This window comes from Garra rufa, chromosome 1, assembly GCF_049309525.1.
Source record: "Garra rufa chromosome 1, GarRuf1.0, whole genome shotgun sequence".
NCBI classification, from domain to species: domain Eukaryota; kingdom Metazoa; phylum Chordata; class Actinopteri; order Cypriniformes; family Cyprinidae; genus Garra; species Garra rufa.
The window spans coordinates 6546815-6566287 of NC_133361.1; the positions used below are offsets into that span (position 1 = coordinate 6546815).

Genomic DNA, 19473 nt, shown 5'->3' on the forward strand with positions numbered 1-19473 from the left:
GTAACAGTTTAAAAAGAGAGTGTGCTGGATGTGAGGGGTCCAGAGTAATTTTGCCAGCCCTTTTTCGTACTCTGGATAAGTACAGATCTTGAAGGGTAGGGAGGGTTGTACCAATGATTCGTTCAGCAGTATGGACTATTCGACGTAGTCTTCTGAGATCAGAATTGGTAGCTGAGCTAAACCAGATGGTAATTGAAGTGCAGATGACGGATTCAATGACAGCAGAATAGAACTGTTTCAGCAGTCCCTGAAACAGTTCTGTCATGTTTTCCTAGTGTTCCCCCCCCATGTTTCCAATTCATATGGTTTAATCCTTGTCTCCCCCTTTTTGTTCATCTTCTTTTGGTAGAGTCATGCCCATATTTGTGTTTTCCCCCTCATCATCCTATTATCTCATTTGTAACCACGCCCTGTTTGTTGTGTATTTAAGTCTGTGTCGGTTCACACCCCAGTGTCCGTTGATAATTGTTACTTCAGTTTGTTTTACTCTTTCATTGGAAATCCCCCTTAACAGATGAAAGGCTATTACGGCATTAATATGACTTTCCTCAGCGGATGTTCAAACTATTTTTTTTTTAATTGTGAATATGAGATTGAGCTGAAGAATGAATGATGTATCAGATGCAGGCAATAACACATTAACATCTCTCTCTCATAATACTCTACATAAAACACTTGTAGCAATGTGAAATGGCTGTATATCAGCACGCTGTGAAATACTGTGTGGTCAGAGAAATTAAAAAAAAAATAGTGTTCTTGAAATACCTCTGCATTTCAATGGTCTTTGTCACTTGGTTGAGACACATCTACAGCCTTGAACATGTGGAAACTTTCAAGTTCCTCATTCATTCATCTTGTCTCATAAAGGGCAGAGTTGTCATCTCCAACCCAAGCCCCCCCCCCCCCCCCCCAACCAAAATAAACAAGGAACCGTCAATTTCTAACATTTTAAAACATAGTTGAATTATATATTTTAAAGAAATATCAAGTAACACTTTTACGTTATGATTGGTAGGGTGTCGCTATATATCAATTGCAGAATTTAAGTACTCAGTTGGTCAAATAAGAGGAAGTGCACAACCACAGGGAGGGTGGATAGGATTTAAAGAAATAGTTGTGAGCTTATAATGAAGAGGAAGACTGAAAGAAAGAGAAAATGGCTGATAAGTGTCATTTGTGTCTGCTGGGACTGATCATTCTCTCTTCACTTCTCACAGGTAAACATATTTCTACATGCTCTTTAAACTCCTTGTCAAAGAGTTTAGTTTATATTGGCATACAAAAAAGTTTAATTCAATAATATATTGTGTTTCAGGTACCAGTGGAGAGGATTATGCTCACAAGTTCATCAGTTCTGGTGAAAATGTCTATCTGCCATGTAATAATGCTCTCCCTGACTGCAAATCAACTACATGGATATATGAGAACAGATTCAGACATATAGCTGCAGTTGAACTGATTTATTCAGGGATAAAGAAGAAAGACACAGAGAGACATGAGAGACTGAGTCTGGGGTGTGACTGCTCTCTGAACATCAAGAACATCACAAAAGAAGATTATGGATCTTACACCTGCCAACAATCTGTGAATGACAAACAACAAGGAACTAATGCAAGTGTTTATCTACATGTTCTTCACGGTAATTTTATGATTATGTGGTCAATTTAAAAGGGAAATACTTAATTTAAATTCTCATGATGATTAAAAAGGGTGTGATTTGTGTCTTATTTTGTGTATCAGTCTCTTCATCATCCTCACAGACTGAGATCAGTCCAGGCAGCTCTGTGACTCTCTCCTGTCAGTTGTATTCATATGCTGGAGAATTTTGTGAATATTGGATCCATTCTGAGGGAATTGAGGTGTTCTGGGTGAATCAGGCTGGTGTTAAACTTACGAAATCAGACTCCAGATATCAGATATCAGCTCCAGGAGACTGTACAATCAATCTGACTACAACACTCCTGAATGAACATGACAACAGAGAGTGGAGATGTCAAGTTACTCACAGAAATCAAGTCAAGACCTCAGTCACATATACTGTCAAGATTTCAGGTGAGAAAACAGTCTCATGAATTGGTTAAGGGAGAGTCTCTGATTAAAATATGATTGTCATATTCTACAGTATGATGTATCTGAACCAATATTCATCCTGTACAGCTCAAGCTGATTCAGCAACAGCAGTGATTCCAGTCAACATCACAAACTCTCAAGATCATGTAACTAAAGGTACATCATCACTGTCTTTCTCCTGTATTCACAAAACATTTAATCTTTATCTCTTTTTAAACCTATTCACAAAGCTGCTGAGACAAACTTTTACTAGAGAAGTCTTAAGTCATAAGATAAAATACAGGCAGGGTTGACCTCATTGCTATGGATATCAGCATGCCTACCAACTATGCAAAAGGAATTGGCTGATAGTGGAGGGGTCTCTGTCAGAGATGTATTCATAAAAATATTGTAGAGTGCGATATTATGTCAAGTAGGTTTTAGGTTTTATTGTCATTTCAACCATATACAGTTCAGTACACAGTGAAACGAAACAACGTTCCTCCAGGACCAAGGTGCCACATACATGCAACAACATAAATTAACAGCACAACAACACAACAAAAGTTGACAACAAAAAAATAGACAAAGTGCATGTGCAATTACAGGTGTGCAAACGAGCAATGTGCAACAAGAGCTAGAAAACAACAAAAACAATGTGATACAATGCAGTAGTTGTGCAATGTGCAAATATATGCATACAGGTAGGTATGTATGAACAGTTTTGAGATGATTGTGCATGTGTGTTAATCAGTTCGTCTGAGTAAATTGTGTGTGTGTGTGTGTGTGTGTGTGTGTGTGTGTGTGTGTGTGTGTGTGTGTGTGTGTGTGTGTGTGTGTGTGTGTGTGTGAATGTGTGTGTGTGTGTGTGTGTGCATATGTTGGCATATTTAAATGTATATTTGAATATGGCAACATAATATCACATTCTACCATATTTCTATTGTAGAGTGAACTATATCTTCACTATTTCATTTATTCATTTAGCAAACACTTTTATTCAAAGTGACTTTCAATTGGGGAATACAACAAGCGATTCATCCTAAGGAGGCAGATCGACATAGGAAGTGCTCAAAATATAGTATCTGCATTCCAGATAGGGGTGGGAAGAAGTATCATTTAGTGAATTAGTGAATATGCATAACAGTCCTTTTATTTAAAAGAGTAGAATAATCATGGGTAATTGTAAGACATGAAAATGTAAAAGAAAACTAAAAGGGAAACAAGAAGAGCTGTCATTTTTTGCCCATTTGTTAATTAAAACAAGGATATAATTAAAGGAAAATGTAGACTTAGCATAACCTCCAAAACCAAAGATGATACTGTTTTTTAAAAGTTCATAATGTCCAAATGTTTCTAAAATGTTTAGGCAAGTCAAGTTTATTTATATAGCACATTTCATACACAATGGTAATTTAAAGTGCTGTACATAAGCGGAATTAAAATCATAATATAAAAATCATACAAAATTTATCATAATAATCACAACAATAAAAACACAAGATTTAAGAACATTTAAAATTATTTAAAAATGTATTTAAAATTAATTAAAACAGTAAAAATTATTATACATAAAATAATGCAATCTGTTCGGACGTAGCACAGTGCTCATTCAATAAATGCACAACTGAACAGGTGAGTTTTAAGTCTGCATTTAAATGTGGCTAATGTATTAGCACATCTGATCTCTTCTGGAAGCTGATTCCAGCTGCGGGCGGCATAATAGCTAAAAGCGGATTCCCCTTGTTTTGTGTGAACCCTTGATATTACTAACTGACTCGATCCTAGTGATCTGAGATGTCTGTTGGGTTTGTATTCAGTGAGCATATCTGCAATGTATTTAGGTCCTATGCCATTGAGAGCTTTATAAACGAGTAAAAGTACTTTAAAATCGATCCTAAACATAACTGGAAGCCAGTGTAAGGACCTGAGGACTGGTGTGATATGCTCTGATTTTCTGGTTCTAGTCAGAATCCTGGCAGCAGCGTTCTGTATGAGCTGCAGCTGTCTAATGGTCTTCTTGGGAAGGCCAGTGAGGAGAAAATTACAATAGTCCACCCTGCTGGTTATAAAGGCATGAACAAGTTTCTCCAAACAAAACGTCAAATTCTTGCAATGTTTTTGAGACGATAGTATGCTGATTTAGTTACTGCTTTGACATGGCTACTGAAACTGAGGTCTGACTCCAGAATCACACCAAGATTCCTGACTTGATTTTTAGTTTTTTGACCCCTAGCGTCAAGGTACGCATTTACCTTATGAACTTCATCTTTGTTTCCAAATGCAATGACTTCCGTTTTCTCCTTGTTTAACTGAAGAAAGCTTTGGCAAATCCAACTGTTAATTTCATCAATGCATTGGCAGAGGGAGTCAATGGGGCTGTAGTCATTTGGCGATAAGGCTAGGTAAATCTGGGTATCATCTGCATAGCTGTGATATGATATTTGGTTCTTTCTCATTATTTGATTTAGTGGGAGCATATACAGGCTGAACAACAGCGGCGCTAGAATTGAGCCTTGTGGGACTCCGCATGTCATGGACGTCCACTTAGACTTATGTTCTCCTATACTCACTTAATAGCCTCTCCCTTCTAAGTATGACCTGAACCATTTGAGAACCATCCCAGAAAGCCCGACCCAGTTTTCCAGTCTATCTAGAAGAATGTTATGATCGACATTGTCGAACGCAGCACTGAGATCTAGTAATACCAGCACTGCTATTTTGCCAGAATCAGAATTTAGGCGAATAGCATTTATTATCTTTATGAGCGCTGTCTCTGTGCTATGATGTGGTCTGAAACCAGATTGGAAATGGTCCAGGTATCCATTTGAGTTTATGTAGTGGTTCAACTGATTAAGTTTACATTCTGCAGGTAGGTAGATCTCCAGGAACAGGGTGTGTCCTATTTTAAGGATGGGAAAAGCAACAGGTTCTCACTCCCAATTTGTCACATATTGCTGTTTGGTCAGGACCCTTTAGCCTCTTTTGATGCACATGGTACCCTTTTAGCTCCATTTTTCGACATGCAGGGTCATCCAAAAAGCACTGGGAATTTTATTGTCATGATGAAATGAAATGAAGAGCTCTTTTCCAAAATGCAATAAACGCCAAAAAACAAAACAAACAAAAAAACAATCCAACATGGCGGCACTCTGAAGTGAGAGATGTTTGTGTTCAGTCTTCAAAATGAGTGCTTTAAACTCTAATATCACTTGTGATGGCCTGGATGAGCCAGTGATACCTACACTTGTGGGTAGAAAATTGGCGACAAGACAAATAAAATCACAAACAAAAAAGAAGATTTGTCACTTAGGCCCTGTTTACACTAGTGTGTTTTCATTTTAAATTGGAGTTTTAAAATGAATTGTTTACACGATTGTCAAGGACACGCAGAGAGAATGTGGGCAGCCATGCCATTGTTTTCAAAAGTCTTAGTTTTGGTCTGTTTACAATGAAACGCAACCCAAGAGTTTTCAAACTAAAATGTGCAAACTAAAAGCTGTCACCGGATGACCTGATGATGAATTTTAACAAGTTTGATGAAAGACCATACCAGGTTGTCCAGGACAGGGCCATACTTCATCTCCTGAACACAATGCAAGTGAAAATGCAGCATCTTAAAGTCCTGGAAATAAACAAATGACTGACACTAAAAATAAAGATTTTTAAAGACATAAATGAACAATATTGGGAAAAGAATGGATGGATTTGTAGCGCTTTGAAAAAAAAAATGTTGAATTTATAATCAACAATATTTTTCTTAAACAATATGGCCCGGTTTCGCAGACAAGGCTTAAGCCTAGTCCTAGACTAAAATGTAAGTCTGAGTTGTTTCAACTGAAATAAAATTGCACTGATTGATTTTAAAATATATCAGTGCCTTTGTTTTGTCTCAAGATGCACCCCAGTAATGTTTTTTTCTAAGCATGTTTATAAAAATTACTTAAATGTCCTAATTGAACTATGGTCTAATCCTGGCTTAGTCTAAGCCCTGTCTGGGAAACCGGGCCTATAAGTTTATTTTAACAATCATTGATTAACATGGTCAGACTGAGTCAACAGACCATTTTAACAGGATAAATTGAATATAAACAAAATGTATGGGTCTAGGTAATTTTTTTTTTTTTAATTTTCCTTAAAACTATTAAAATGGATTTATAGCATTTTGGAAAAGAGCTTCTCTAATATTGGTTAATAATATTGCCATTATTGCATATGTATTGGGGTGCGGTTTTTCAATGCAAACAGTCACAACAGTTTTATATATATTACAGTATAACCCAACCCCTGCCCCTAAACATAAGCATTTGGCAATAAAACAGATATAACAGGCAGATACAACTACAGTCACAATTTATTAAAAAAAAAAAAAAAAGAAGAATATTCCGAATCTTCTGAGGAAAAAACTATTGATTTGTGAGAGGAACATGATCGCCATCTCCGTCTGCTGTAAAGCTCACCCTGTTCACCGCAGGCAAAAAAAAAAAAAAGGCCACCAGAAAGAAGCAGCCTTACGTCAGCCAATTCTATTGGCTCTTGAGTGTATCGCGACCGATTGCGTAATGCTAATGTTTAGGAGCATATTTTTAAATGAAATGTGAGCACGTTAACGAAGCAGGATCATTTCAAAATCAGAATGAGCTTTATTTTGTAACAACAGTAAAACATTTTTTTTGTTATAAGGTCTGGTTTTGTGGTGGCTGTACTTTAAAATTAAATTAATATAATCTTAATTCAAGTGATGAAAGATTTTGAAATTCTAACAGTAAACAGAGTAAGGTCACACCTGCTTGGTATAAATGCTTGAAAATTATTTAGTTGAAAATATCCATTAGAAACTTAAAAGTAATCAAAAAGTAATCGGATGTAATCAGTTACTTTACTTTTATAAAGTAATTGAAAATGTACACTACTTATTACATTTTAAATAGGGTAATTTGTAATCTGTAATCTATTACAATTCCAAAGTAACCTCCCCAACACTGGTCATTTGTCAGTTATATGTTTGTTGTGGTTAGATTTCGAGTTTACAGTATAATAGTCTCACAGTAGCAACTTTTCCTTGTTTTAAATTAACACTAAATATTGAGATGAAAATGACTTCGAAATCTACGTTTGCTTTGGTTAAATAAATGATATCTTACATTTCACATTTTGGCACATTTTTTCTGTTTATAGGATTAATATGGCAAACACACTAGTTTCGTCATGCCAGCCTGTGTGGAAAGTTTTAAAGTGTGTTGTAATTAACCACATGGCTCAACTTGTGTCTTTTGTTAACTGGTGTGTAGCACAAAAAAAGAAGAACTGGAATGTGAATTTGTAGGAATTCCTCAGCATCATCAGTCTAATCTGTGTTCAGAGATGATCGCTGCTCTACTGCAGTCAAACTGACTGAGTTCTGAGTAACATGATTCCAAACCTCAACAGTGAGATCACAGCTCTGGAAATACTACACCTGATATAATTAATTCACTCTTTTACTTGTGAAGGTGTAGACTAGCTATCAGTCATCTCAGTATTGTAAGAACAACAGATGGTGAAAACACCAGACATTCCCTCTCAGTCATTCAGTTCAATGTTAGTTTTGGGGATCCTCTGGAAAAAGGCACAATCCTCAATTGTGTTATGCAACCGAGATGCAATGCTGACAGGCTAGCATGTCAGAACAAGGGGGCTCAACGCGTAACTGTCCCAACATCCTGTAGACCGTTGACGGCCCACCAGGGGTGCCAGTTTCCTGAAGCAACCGTTGGGGGGCGGAGCACGATGACAAAATAAACTCACATGGGAATAAGGAGAATAATATATATCTAGTTAGATATTTATTAAGGGAACACGGAAGCTACCGTGGAGAATACTTGAGGTTGCCACAACTGGAGGAGGGTGAAGGAAACCTCCCTCCAGAGCACAGTTACGGACTACTCCATCCTAGATCGGGCTGGGGGTGTGTGGAGGACCCAGAGTTCCCCTGGGGGAAAAACTGGAGGAACAGAGCACATATCTGTCAGGAGTGCCGACACTGAGCCGTCCTCCCGCAAATTACTTGATGTTACCTTAACACACGGGAGAACGCACAGGCTCTACGCAAGGTATAGAACCTTGCAATAGTATTAGGTGTCACCCAGCCCACAGTTCTACATATGTCCACTACATAGGCCATGCATAGGAAGAGGCAACGCTCCAAATGGCATGAGCTCGAACTTCTAGGACACAGCTGACATTGGCTGTCATAGGCCAAGGTGATGGCAACTGCTTACCCAAAGGGCCTACCTCTGTTTGGAGACAGAATTTCCCTCTGCTGTCACCCAAGCAGACAAAGATCTGCTCAAAGCGTCCACATAACGGGGTGCGAACGGGACTTACCTTCCCTGGTTCCCGCAATGGCGAATTCCAGCTATGAATCCAAGTCGAGGCACAGCGTCGGTCAGGAACGGGACCCGGGCACTAGACCGAGAGATGGATGAAATTGCTCTTTTTGTGAGTGTTTGAGTACCACCCAGGGGTCAGTGGCAGTGAAGATACAACCCTGGGTCCTCCCCTGGGGGTGGGAGCACAGATATTGAGGTCCCCTCGAAGTTCTCCATCTCTGGGCTGCCTGTGTCAGGGCAGCTTGGCAGACTTGCGGGTGGTTTTAGCAGGCCACTGAGGGACAGGGCAGGCTGTGACTAATGGACTGCTGGGCAAAGCCCTCGACAGTGTCACCGAAGAGGCTGGCCTGGGAGATGGCAGCTTTGAGAAAGTTAACTTTGGCTGAATCTGACGTTAACAGAGGTGGCACTCCTGGACTACCATGGTAGGCATCACTTGACTGAGGGACCACACATTGACCTTCATCACCTGGAAGGCAAAGTCGATCGTGGTGTGCAGCTCCTGTATGGAACGGAATGGAAGTGACATGTGGCCAAGTATGGTGACCCATACTCTGAATTTGTACTCTGCATTTAACCCACCCAAGTGCGCTCACACCGTGAACACACACCCAGAGCAGTGGGCTGCCATATTGCTATTGCTGTGGCACCAGGGGAGCAGTTGGGGGATCGTTGCCTTGCTCAAGGGACTCAAGGGTTGTGGTGAGAGAGTGCAGTATATTCACTCCCTCCACCTACAATCCCTGCCAGACCTGAGACTCGAACCTGCAACCTGCAATCAGAAATACCCTTGTGCATCTCTATTAGTGCTTTGACCTGGTGTACTTGCAGGATGGTCATCGCATGCAAGCTGGAGGCAGCCTGACCCACGGTACTGTAAACTCTTGCAACCAGAGCTGATGATTGCATACAATCTCTCAGCAACCTTGTAAGAAATTTGCTATTTTAGATTGGTGTGCCCAGGAAAGAAACGCAGCACAACTGTGCACTCAAAGGGGGCTGCACTTCACTGTAGAAGGCAAAGACTTTGCACGATGCCGGAGTTTAAGCCGGTTACATGATCGAGCAGGCTGTTTTTCTTCTCTCTTCTCTATTCTCTCTTCTCGTAGTAGAGCAGAGGCTCAGAAGCAGAAATCTGACTGAGTGGTTCCACGTGGCCACCTTTTTATGCCTGTGTGTACGGGGGAGGGGCGAGGCATGCAAATTCTACTCGCCAATGTTCACTGGCCTTTTCTCTTTAGCTCAGAGGTGATAGGGTCTCAAGTACAATCCCCAAAACTGTGTCACTCGACGTAATATTGGAGTAAGTGACAAAGCCAGAACTGAGACATTTTTATTTATTAATAAAGTTCACACAGGTTGTGTACATATTTATGTGATGTGAAATATATGGGTATTTGTTTATATGTTCATTATGTTTGAACTGAAGTAACAGACATGATCACAGATCCAGGAGAAACTGAAGTCAGTAGGAAAGCTGGATCATTATTCAGAGGTACGACACATCTTTACATGCAGTTCATTTATGCTGTTTTCTCTCTTGGTTGTGTCTATGATCTGTCCACACATCTTTCCTCTAGAGATTTTGATTGTTCTTAAGACTGCAGCGTTTGCTGCTCCTACTGTGATTCTTCTTCAGATCATCTGTGCAAGAAGAGCTGGTGAGTTTTTGAGCGTCTCACAATCTGATGATTCACAATCTGCTCTCATGAGAGGTCAATAAATGCTTTTGTTGAATTATTTTTCAGGGAGAAAGGACTCGTAGCACTGAGAGGAAATGTGAATACAATATTATAATAAAATACTCTCTACAAATAACTATCCAGATTACTGCAAGATTTATCTTCATCTCAATGATATTTTGGATATTTGCTTTCAGCTTTCAATGATATTTGCTCCATATACTGTACTGTATGCTTTAAATGTAATATTAAATACAGAGATAAACTGAGCAAGACAAATACCTTTGATGACCATGAATGATTATTACAGAAATGCATGGTATACAACTAATCATTACATGAACCTTTTTAGAAGGCTTTTCAAATGTTGTAATAGTCCATTTAAATCGTTAAATTACCATATTTACATGTACATTTTTTTAATTACAATGTTTTTGAATTTGTTTGTTTGTTTGTTTACTGATCATTTCAATGCAGAGACAAAATCTCATTTATGAAAATATATGAATAATTGTCTTTTACACGTGCATGCTTCAACATTGTTCATTGAGATGTACCATGTGCAAAAATATAAATTCAGAATTTGTAAACCTCTTTTTTGGTCTTTAAATATGTGCTAAACACTTATGCCACTCTATTTTACAATCTTCTCTGTCATGAGACAAAACATTTCCTTTACTTTGTTCAAGTTGGAGCTGAATCTCAATCTCAGCTGTCTTCTGTTTTTCTCCAGCAGTCCAGTCTGATTTTCTCCAATCTCTTCCTTACAGTAGTGCTGACCAGCAGAAGTGTCCACTGAAACTGAACCAGGGTTGTCGCAAAAGTCTTTATACGGACAGACATTCTGTATGTTTGTAATTCTGGCGCCCTCTGGAGAAACTTTTAAGTGTAACTCTCCAGACTTTCTCAGGCAGAAACATTATCAGATGACCAGAACGAGAAGTTATTGCAGTTTTTGCAAGCCAGCACTGTACTGATTCTCAAACATGTAGGTTTACAGTTTGTTAAGAACCTGTTAATTCCTCAAAACACGAAACTCCACAGACTACCTTCAAACTTTATGTAGATTATGTCTGCCTTCTTAGTAAAATTGACAATTTGATAAAATATTAAATGCTCAATATTTGACCAAACGATTACGTCATTGTGATATTTGCATACTCGTTTGTCTTATGTATTTTGTAAGCTAACCTCGAGATTGGTCTTTGCTTTTTTCTAAAAGTCTAAAGGTGAGATGGTGCAGCGAGGTTAAGCGCCAATGGATTGGAGTATTGGTATAAGAGTTTCAGACAATTGCCACACATTGTGCTTAGAATATCTAGTTATTCTACCACATACAGTATTTACCAAGTGCAGATGTAAAATAAACTGTCCTGCTCTGATTCTTTGACTGATTCTGAAAAAAAAAAAAAAAAAAAAAAAATTGAGCGTGCACGTTTTTTGAGTTTCTTATGTTACATAACAGACATAAATATCTAAACCATCTGATTAAGTATTTACATATAGAATGAAGTTAAGAGAAATCAATGAGTTATCACAAATAATATTTATATTCTGCAGCACCAGACTCTTTTAGAAATCTATTGTTGTGTTTGATCAAAATTATTCCAATGCCATTATTTTTTAGGTGTCAGAAGAGAGACATATGACTCTGTGGTGAGTTTTGTAGTTTTAATGTCTGTGAATATTTGACATACTGTGGTAATTCCCCTGTCATGCTAAACTCGGGTTTGTTTAAAAGATTTCACTAAACCTGCAGGTTTCACACATATTTTGCTTCAACATGCAGCTCCTGAGTAAAATAATAAGTCTGCTTCACATATTATTGATGGATGAGCCTTTAATAGCTTAATTTTTTTATCTGTATTATCATTGATGTTTAGGAGCAGACAGATGATGTGACTTACACTGAAATTACTGAGTACAGTAAAAACCAAGCCCAAAAGAACAAGTTGTTTTTCCATCACAAGAGGGCAATGTGCACTGTGCTGAACATGGCTGTTGTTGTTCTTTATTAAATATTACTATTCAATAAATAATATTTTATATTGTAAAAATAGTAGTTTTTAAATGTTTAGTATTGAGAAATTATGTTTGTGATGGTTATTTTATAGACATTGTTCAGCCATAAAATGGCGACAAAAGGCTTTTTATTATAAGTCAGCAGTAAAGACCTTTATACTGAAAAGTTAACTCTATAACTCTAAAAAAAAAAAAAAAACTGAATGAACAGCGAGGAAAATTTGGAAACTCTCCAGGAATACATCGACTGGTGCTTCGAAGTTATAGTCTGAAGAAAAACCAAAATGCATGTTCCCCAGCCAAAAGCGAGACGCCATCTTCCAAAAGAAGTTGCCCAGCAGATTCGCCTAAAACAACATCGCCGACGAGAAAACCTTTACCGTCATCCTGGATTCAATCGTCAAGCGGTTGTCCAGTTTCGACGCGAGGCTGTCTCTGGTCGAGATCCTGCACCGTGAATTCAAATCCCTATAGGGAATCACTGGAATTCAGCCAGCAGCAGGTGGAAACACTCGCTGCTTAATACGCATCACTACGGGAATCGGTTAAGTCTCTAACTAAGAATGTGACTCATCTAAGTGAAGAGAATAAAAAAAAAATAAAAGAGTCTGTCATCGATCTCCAGGCCCATAGCATGAGAGATAACCTGGTGTTTTCAGGCATCCCGGAATCTGCCAAAGAGGACGCTAAAGCTACGGTTAAAACCTTTGTCAAGACGTACCTGAAGCTTCCGGAAGACACCGTGGAAAACATCTGCTTTGAAAGAGTCCATCGGCTGGGAGCGAAGAAACCTGGAGCCCCGAGGCCGCGTCCTGTTGTGGCCAAATTCGGATACTTCAAGCAGAAGGAACAAGTGAAGAATTGCGTCAGGGAGCTGAAAGGAACAGACTTCAGCGTAAACGACCAGTTCCCCAAAGAGATCCTGGAGCGATGCAAAGTTCTGTTCCCGATCCGACGCAGTCTCATCCAGAACGCCTCAGGAGCCGTCATCGCCGTGGACCGGCTCTACGTGGACAGGCGGCTCTACCGCGACCTCAGTACCACTCCCTGGTTATATTAACACCACTTCAGATAAGAATTCATTTTAGTTTTATTTTTCGTCTTTCCTCGCTTGCTCTTCCATTTACCTCTATCTAACTATTTGTGTTAATTCCCTAATTTAGCATATCATAACAAACACGATACCGTCAGTCTCCGCAGCGTTTAAATGCTGTTACAATGTTTTCGTTTCTGTCAAGTTTTTACTTGCATCCGTCCGTGCCTGCTTCTTTATATGTCTTTCTCCCTTCTAACTCCTCTCACAGCACCGATCACCTGCTTTCCTACTCACACACACATAACACCCTATATTTTTTATTTAAGTGTTTTGTCTCATTTATAACATTTATTTTATAACATCATATTGATTTGTAGCAGTATTTATGCGTTGTGCGCTTTTAAACTTTTTTTCAGTGAGATATTTTCTTTCACTCACAATGCTGAGCAGATGGGGAAGTTGGTTTTGACAAGGAAAGCACCTAGAGTAAGTGTTTTACCTCATTTACGATATGTATTTTATAAAATAACATTGCTTCATTATGATATAACTTAAATGTATGTATAACCGCTATGTGCTGTGCGCCTCAAAGAGTCTAACGTTAAACGTTTCTCACAGATTTGAACTGATAAGCAGCGCCGACGCGGAGGTCACTTTCAACAGGGAAACACCACAAGTAAGTGTTTTACCTCATTTAAGATATGTATTTTATAAAATACTAAAATTTAAATGCTGTGTGATAATAAACGGGCCTAAATGCTTCTCACAGAACTAAACTGCTATGCAGTGCAGACGGGGAGGTCACTTTTAAAAGGGAAACACTAGAAGCAAGTGTTTTACCAAAATGAAAATATTTTATAATATAGTTTTAATTTATGATGATTTTTGTGTTGTGTGGTCCAACACTTTTCTCAGAGAGATATTGTCTTTCACTTGTGATGCGAAGCAGACGGGCAAGTTGGTTTATACACGGAAAGCACCGAAAGTAAGTCTTTTACCTTATTTATAATGTGTATTTTATCAAATAAACAGGGACATGTGTTACGTGACAGTGCTGGTTCGACGAGGCGGGAGACAGACATGAATAATATATCCTTTTAATCAACTTCTTGTACTGAACAGGAGACATCCACACACACAGGTAAACATTATCATAAATGTCAACATTAAAGACCGACAGGAAACTAAACTCACAGACAGACTTTTAAAGACAAACTAATCATAAGACACAGGTGATACAGATGACGATCAAATCTAACACAGGTGACGGTGATATACAAACGAGGACTAAACCAAATGATAACCAAATGACAGGGGGAAGACAAATGGGAGAAACCAATGACAAGACAGACAGAACTGTGACATTACGCCCCCCTCCGGAAAGGCGCGTCCTCGCGCCGTGGAAAAAACGAAAAAACGAGAGGGGCGGAAAACCAGGAAACCAGAGTCAATTAAGGAGGGGGCTCTGGCGGAGGACGCAACCCCCGGAGGAGGACCAGAACAGAAGTCCAGGTAACAAAAAAGACAGTCCAAGGGGGCGACGACGGTGGGAGGAGCCAGGGAGGAAACAGGAGGGACCTGAAGCAGGAGAGCAGGACCCAGATCGCAGCCAGGATGACAGCCCACGGAGGAGCCGACGGAGGGAGGTGCCATGGTGGAGGGAGGACCGCCGACTCCAGGGGTCCGACAGACAGAGGCAGAGCAGCTGGCAGAGGAACCCGAGGCGGAGGTGGAGAGCCGACGGACCAGGGCGACACCGCAGAACCGGAGGGCCAAGGCGGAACAGGAGGCTCTGGCGACCGAGGCAGAGGAGGAGATCCGGAGGTCCGCGGCGGAGCCGGAGCGACAGAGGATGAAGGCGACGCTGACGGGAAGGAGGAGCCTGACAGAGCTGGAGGGACAGAGGGATGAGGCGAAGCCAGAGGAGTGGAGCCCCGAGGCGGCGGATGGTCGACGACTGACCAAGGCGGAGCCAGAGGGACGATGGAGCCCGGTGGAGCTGGTGGGCCGACGGGCGACGGTGGAGCTGAGGGCGTTGAGAGCCGTGGTGGAGCCGCAGGGTCGGAGGGCCGAGGTGGAGATCTGGGCTGTGAGGCTGGAGGCGGAGCCGAGGGATCCTCCAGCCATACCACCGATGTTGATTGGCATCCCTGCGGCGAGCCCACTGCATGGATGGTGGGCTGAGGGTGAGCAAGGGGACTGACCGATGACCTGGGAGACTTTGGGCGGAACCAGCGGGGACTCAGGACGGCTGGGCGGAATCAGCGGGGACTCAGGACGGCTGGGCGGAACCAGCGGGGACCAGGCAGATTCAGACAGAAGAGGGCGGGTGGGAGGGAAGCTTAGGCAGGTCAGTGGCTCAGAGAAAAAGTCTATTAAGTCAAATGATTGATAATCCACAACTTCGGCAAAGAAGTCAATAAGGTCCCCAGAGTTGTCTATCTCACCCCCAGCGGAGTTGCAGTGGGCAGGGCTCTCCATTTCCCTCATCTGCTCCACGTCGCAATCCACCGTCGCAGATGTAGAATCCAGCTCACGCACCTGGTCAGCCGGAGAGGGCTCTGGCTCCGTCGCTCGTGGCTCTAGGCCCTCATCCGCGGTGCGCTCGGGTTCATGCTCTGCGTGTCGGGGTGATGGTAGGCTGCTCTCTGGGTCATGAGTGGGGCTGACGTCCTCCTCGACGAAACCGACAGTCCAGGAAGATCCACAGGGCACCAGCACCCACTCGATGTATCCGGCAAGGCTCTCTCGAGGACCCTCCCTGGACAGCTGCGTCTTGATGTTGTCATTTAATCCGTTGCGGAAGAACGTGCACAAGCGGCTGTCCGGGTAGTGTGTTGATGGCACGAGGAACAGAAAGTCTCTGATGTGGTCCTCGAGAGAGCGGTTCCCCTGCTTCAGGAGGATGATGATAACGGCAGGGTCCATAATAAGTCAAAAAACAAAACACTGGGAAAAACAAAGACGGAAAAAATAAACGCAGGGGAAGGTGCCGGGTAAAACTGTTTCGGTCGGTCTTCCTGTTACGTGACAGTGCTGGTTCGACGAGGCGGGAGACAGACATGAATAATATATCCTTTTAATCAACTTCTTGTACTGAACAGGAGACATCCACACACACAGGTAAACATTATCATAAATGTCAACATTAAAGACCGACAGGGAACTAAACTCACAGACAGACTTTTAAAGACAGACTAATCATAAGACACAGGTGATACAGATGACGATCAAATCTAACACAGGTGACGGTGATATACAAACGAGGACTAAACCAAATGATAACCAAATGACAGGGGGAAGACAAATGGGAGAAACCAATGACAAGACAGACAGAACTGTGACAACATGGAGGTTGCTTTTAACAAAAAACAAAAAACAAAAAAACAAAAAAAAAACACCAAGTTAGTGTTTTACCTTATTTAAAAACTGTATTTTATAAAATCTAATTGATTTACAGCTATATTTATTTATTGTACAGCCCTACAGTTTTCTCAGAGAGATACTGTCTTTCACTCACGATGCGGAACATACAAGGAAGCTGGTTTCAACAAGGAAAACACCAAAAGTAAGTGTTTTACCTCATTTACAATGTGTATTTTATAAAATAATATTACTTCATGATGATATCAATATGCTGCCGGCCTACATGAGCCTTAACGTTTCTTGCAGATTTTAACTGCTGTGCATTGCAGACGGGAAGGTCGCTTTTAAAAAGGAAACACCAGAAGTAAGTGCTTTAACTTATTTCAAATATGTATTTTATAACAATTTTAATTCATAGCAATATTTATGTATTGTTACAGTCCTACACTTTTCTCAAAGAGATATTGTCTTTCACTCGAGATGCAAAGCTGACGGGGAAGTTGGTTTAAACAAGGAAAGCACCGAAAGTAAGTCATTTATAATGTGTATTTTATAAAACAATATTACTTCATGCCGGCCTAAACGAGCCTAAACGTTTCTTACAGATTTTAAATGCTGTGCATTGCAGACGGGAAGGTCGCTTTTAAAAAGGAAACACCATAAGTCAGTGTTTTACCTCATGTAAGATATGTATTTTATAACATCAAATTGATTCATATTTATGTGCCAATATTACACTTTTCACAGAGGGATATTTTCTTTCACTCAAGATGCAGAGCAGACGGGATGTTGGTTTTAACAAGGAAAACAGAAAAGTAAGTGTTTTACTTTATTTACTGTATGTATTTTGTGAAACAATATTAGTTAATAATATTTTTATGCTGTCCGTGTCTAAGCGATCCGAAACATTTCTCACAGATTTTAATTGATGTAAAATCAAACCACTATAATAATAAACTAGGGCTGCTCGATTTTTGGCAAAAATCATAATCACAATTATTTTGGTCAATATTGTAATCACGATTATTTAAACGATTATGACAGGGACCAAAACTCTATAGTGATTAATTTAAAAAACAAAAAAACAAAAACAAAAACAGTGCTTTAAAAAATACTGAATACTTTTATGCAAGTCTAAAGTAGTCTAACAATACTACAGAAATTGAATGTAATTATTTATCCATGTTCTGCTCCGTCTCTGAGCACATACACTGACATTAGACTTTCATATATTTTAGATTGATTACACACAACTGAATTAGCTCAAGCCTTTTATTGTTTTAATATTGATGATTTTGGCATACAGCTCATGAAAACCCAAAATCTCAAAAAATTAGCATATTTCATCCGACCTATAAAAGAAAAGTGTTTTTAATACAAAAAAAGTCAACCTTCAAATAATTATGTTCAGTTATGCACTCAATACTTGGTCGGGAATCCTTTTGCAGAAATGACTGCTTCAATGCGGCGTGGCATGGAGGCAATCAGCCTGTGGCACTGCTGAGGTGTTATGGAGGCCCAGGATGCTTCGATAGCGGCCTTAAGCTCATCCAGAGTGTTGGGTCTTGTGTCTCTCAACTTTCTCTTCACAATATCCCATGTATTCTCTATGGGGTTCAGGTCAGGAGACTTGGCAGGCCAATTGAGCACAGTAATACCATGGTCAGTAAACCATTTACCAGTGGTTTTGGCACTGTGAGCAGGTGCCAGGTCCTGCTGAAAAATGAAATCTTCATCTCCATAAAGCTTTTCAGCAGATGGAAGCATGAAGTGCTCCAAAATCTCCTGATAGCTAGCTGCATTGACCCTGCCCTTGATAAAACACAGTGGACCAACACCAGCAGCTGACATGGCACCCCAGACCATCACTGACTGTGGGTACTTGACAGTGAACTTCAGGCATTTTGGCATTTCCCTCTCCCCAGTCTTCCTCCAGACTCTGGCACCTTGATTTCCGAATGACATGCAAAATTTGAGCAACAGTCCAGTGCTGCTTCTCTGTAGCCCAGGTCAGGCGCTTCTGCCGCTGTTTTTGGTTCAAAAGTGGCTTGACCTGGCTCCTGTACACAGTGGCTCTGGATGTTTCTACTCCAGACTCAGTCCACTGCTTCCGCAGGTCCCCCAAGGTCTGGAATCGGTCCTTCTCCACAATCTTCCTCAGGGTCCGGTCACCTCTTCTCGTTGTGCAGCGTTTTCTGCCACACTTTTTCCTTCCCACAGACTTCCCACTGAGGTGCCTTGATACAGCACTCTGGGAACAGCCTATTCGTTCAGAAATTTCTTCCTGTGTCTTACCCTCTTGCTTGAGGGTGTCAATGATGGCCTTCTGGTCAGCAGTCTTACCCATGATTGCGGTTTTGAGTAATGAACCAGGCTGGGAGTTTTTAAAAGCCTCAGGAATCTTTTGCAGGTGTTTAGAGTTAATTAGTTGATTCAGATGATTAGGTTAATAGCTCGTTTAGAGAACCTGTTCATAATATGCTAGTTTTTGAGATAGGAATTTGGGGTTTTCATGAGCTGTATGCCAAAATCATCAATATTAAAACAATAAAAGGCTTGAACTACTTCAGTTGTGTTGTAATGAATCTAAAATATATGAAAGTCTAATGTTTATCAGTATATTACAGAAAATAATGAACTTTATCACAATATGCACATTTTTTGAGAAGGACCTGTATATTCCAAGTGTTCTGCAGGTATACACTAAGTTTTGGCCAGAAACAAACTAAAATTATACATAATATATGACAAATATCCTGATTTGGTTTCTGGTTTTTGTGTGTGACTGCACCTTTGAGACACTATTGTGCAAGTGCAACTTTCTCCACTGTCTCCGGACCTGAGCTTTGGTTGCCGTGACTGTCAAAATGACAGCTGACAGATGAATTAATTATATATATATATATATATATATATATATATATATATATATATATATATATATATA

General features: G+C 40.3%; 2 protein-coding genes across 2 annotated transcripts in view; both read left to right on the top strand.

Annotated features, from left to right (window-relative positions):
• Window positions 1-19473, top strand: part of LOC141336572 (uncharacterized) — a 92353-nt gene that overhangs the window by 20437 nt on the left and 52443 nt on the right. The gene's annotated exons all lie outside the window — the stretch shown is intronic.
• LOC141341641 (obscurin-like) overlaps window positions 1157-19473 on the top strand; it is a 31881-nt gene continuing 13564 nt past the window's right edge. The window contains exons 1-3 of the mRNA XM_073846421.1: window positions 1157-1217; window positions 1316-1639; window positions 1741-2052. Of these exons, the coding sequence (XP_073702522.1) occupies window positions 1157-1217; window positions 1316-1639; window positions 1741-2052 (697 nt within the window). The remainder of the gene's footprint in view (window positions 1218-1315; window positions 1640-1740; window positions 2053-19473) is intronic.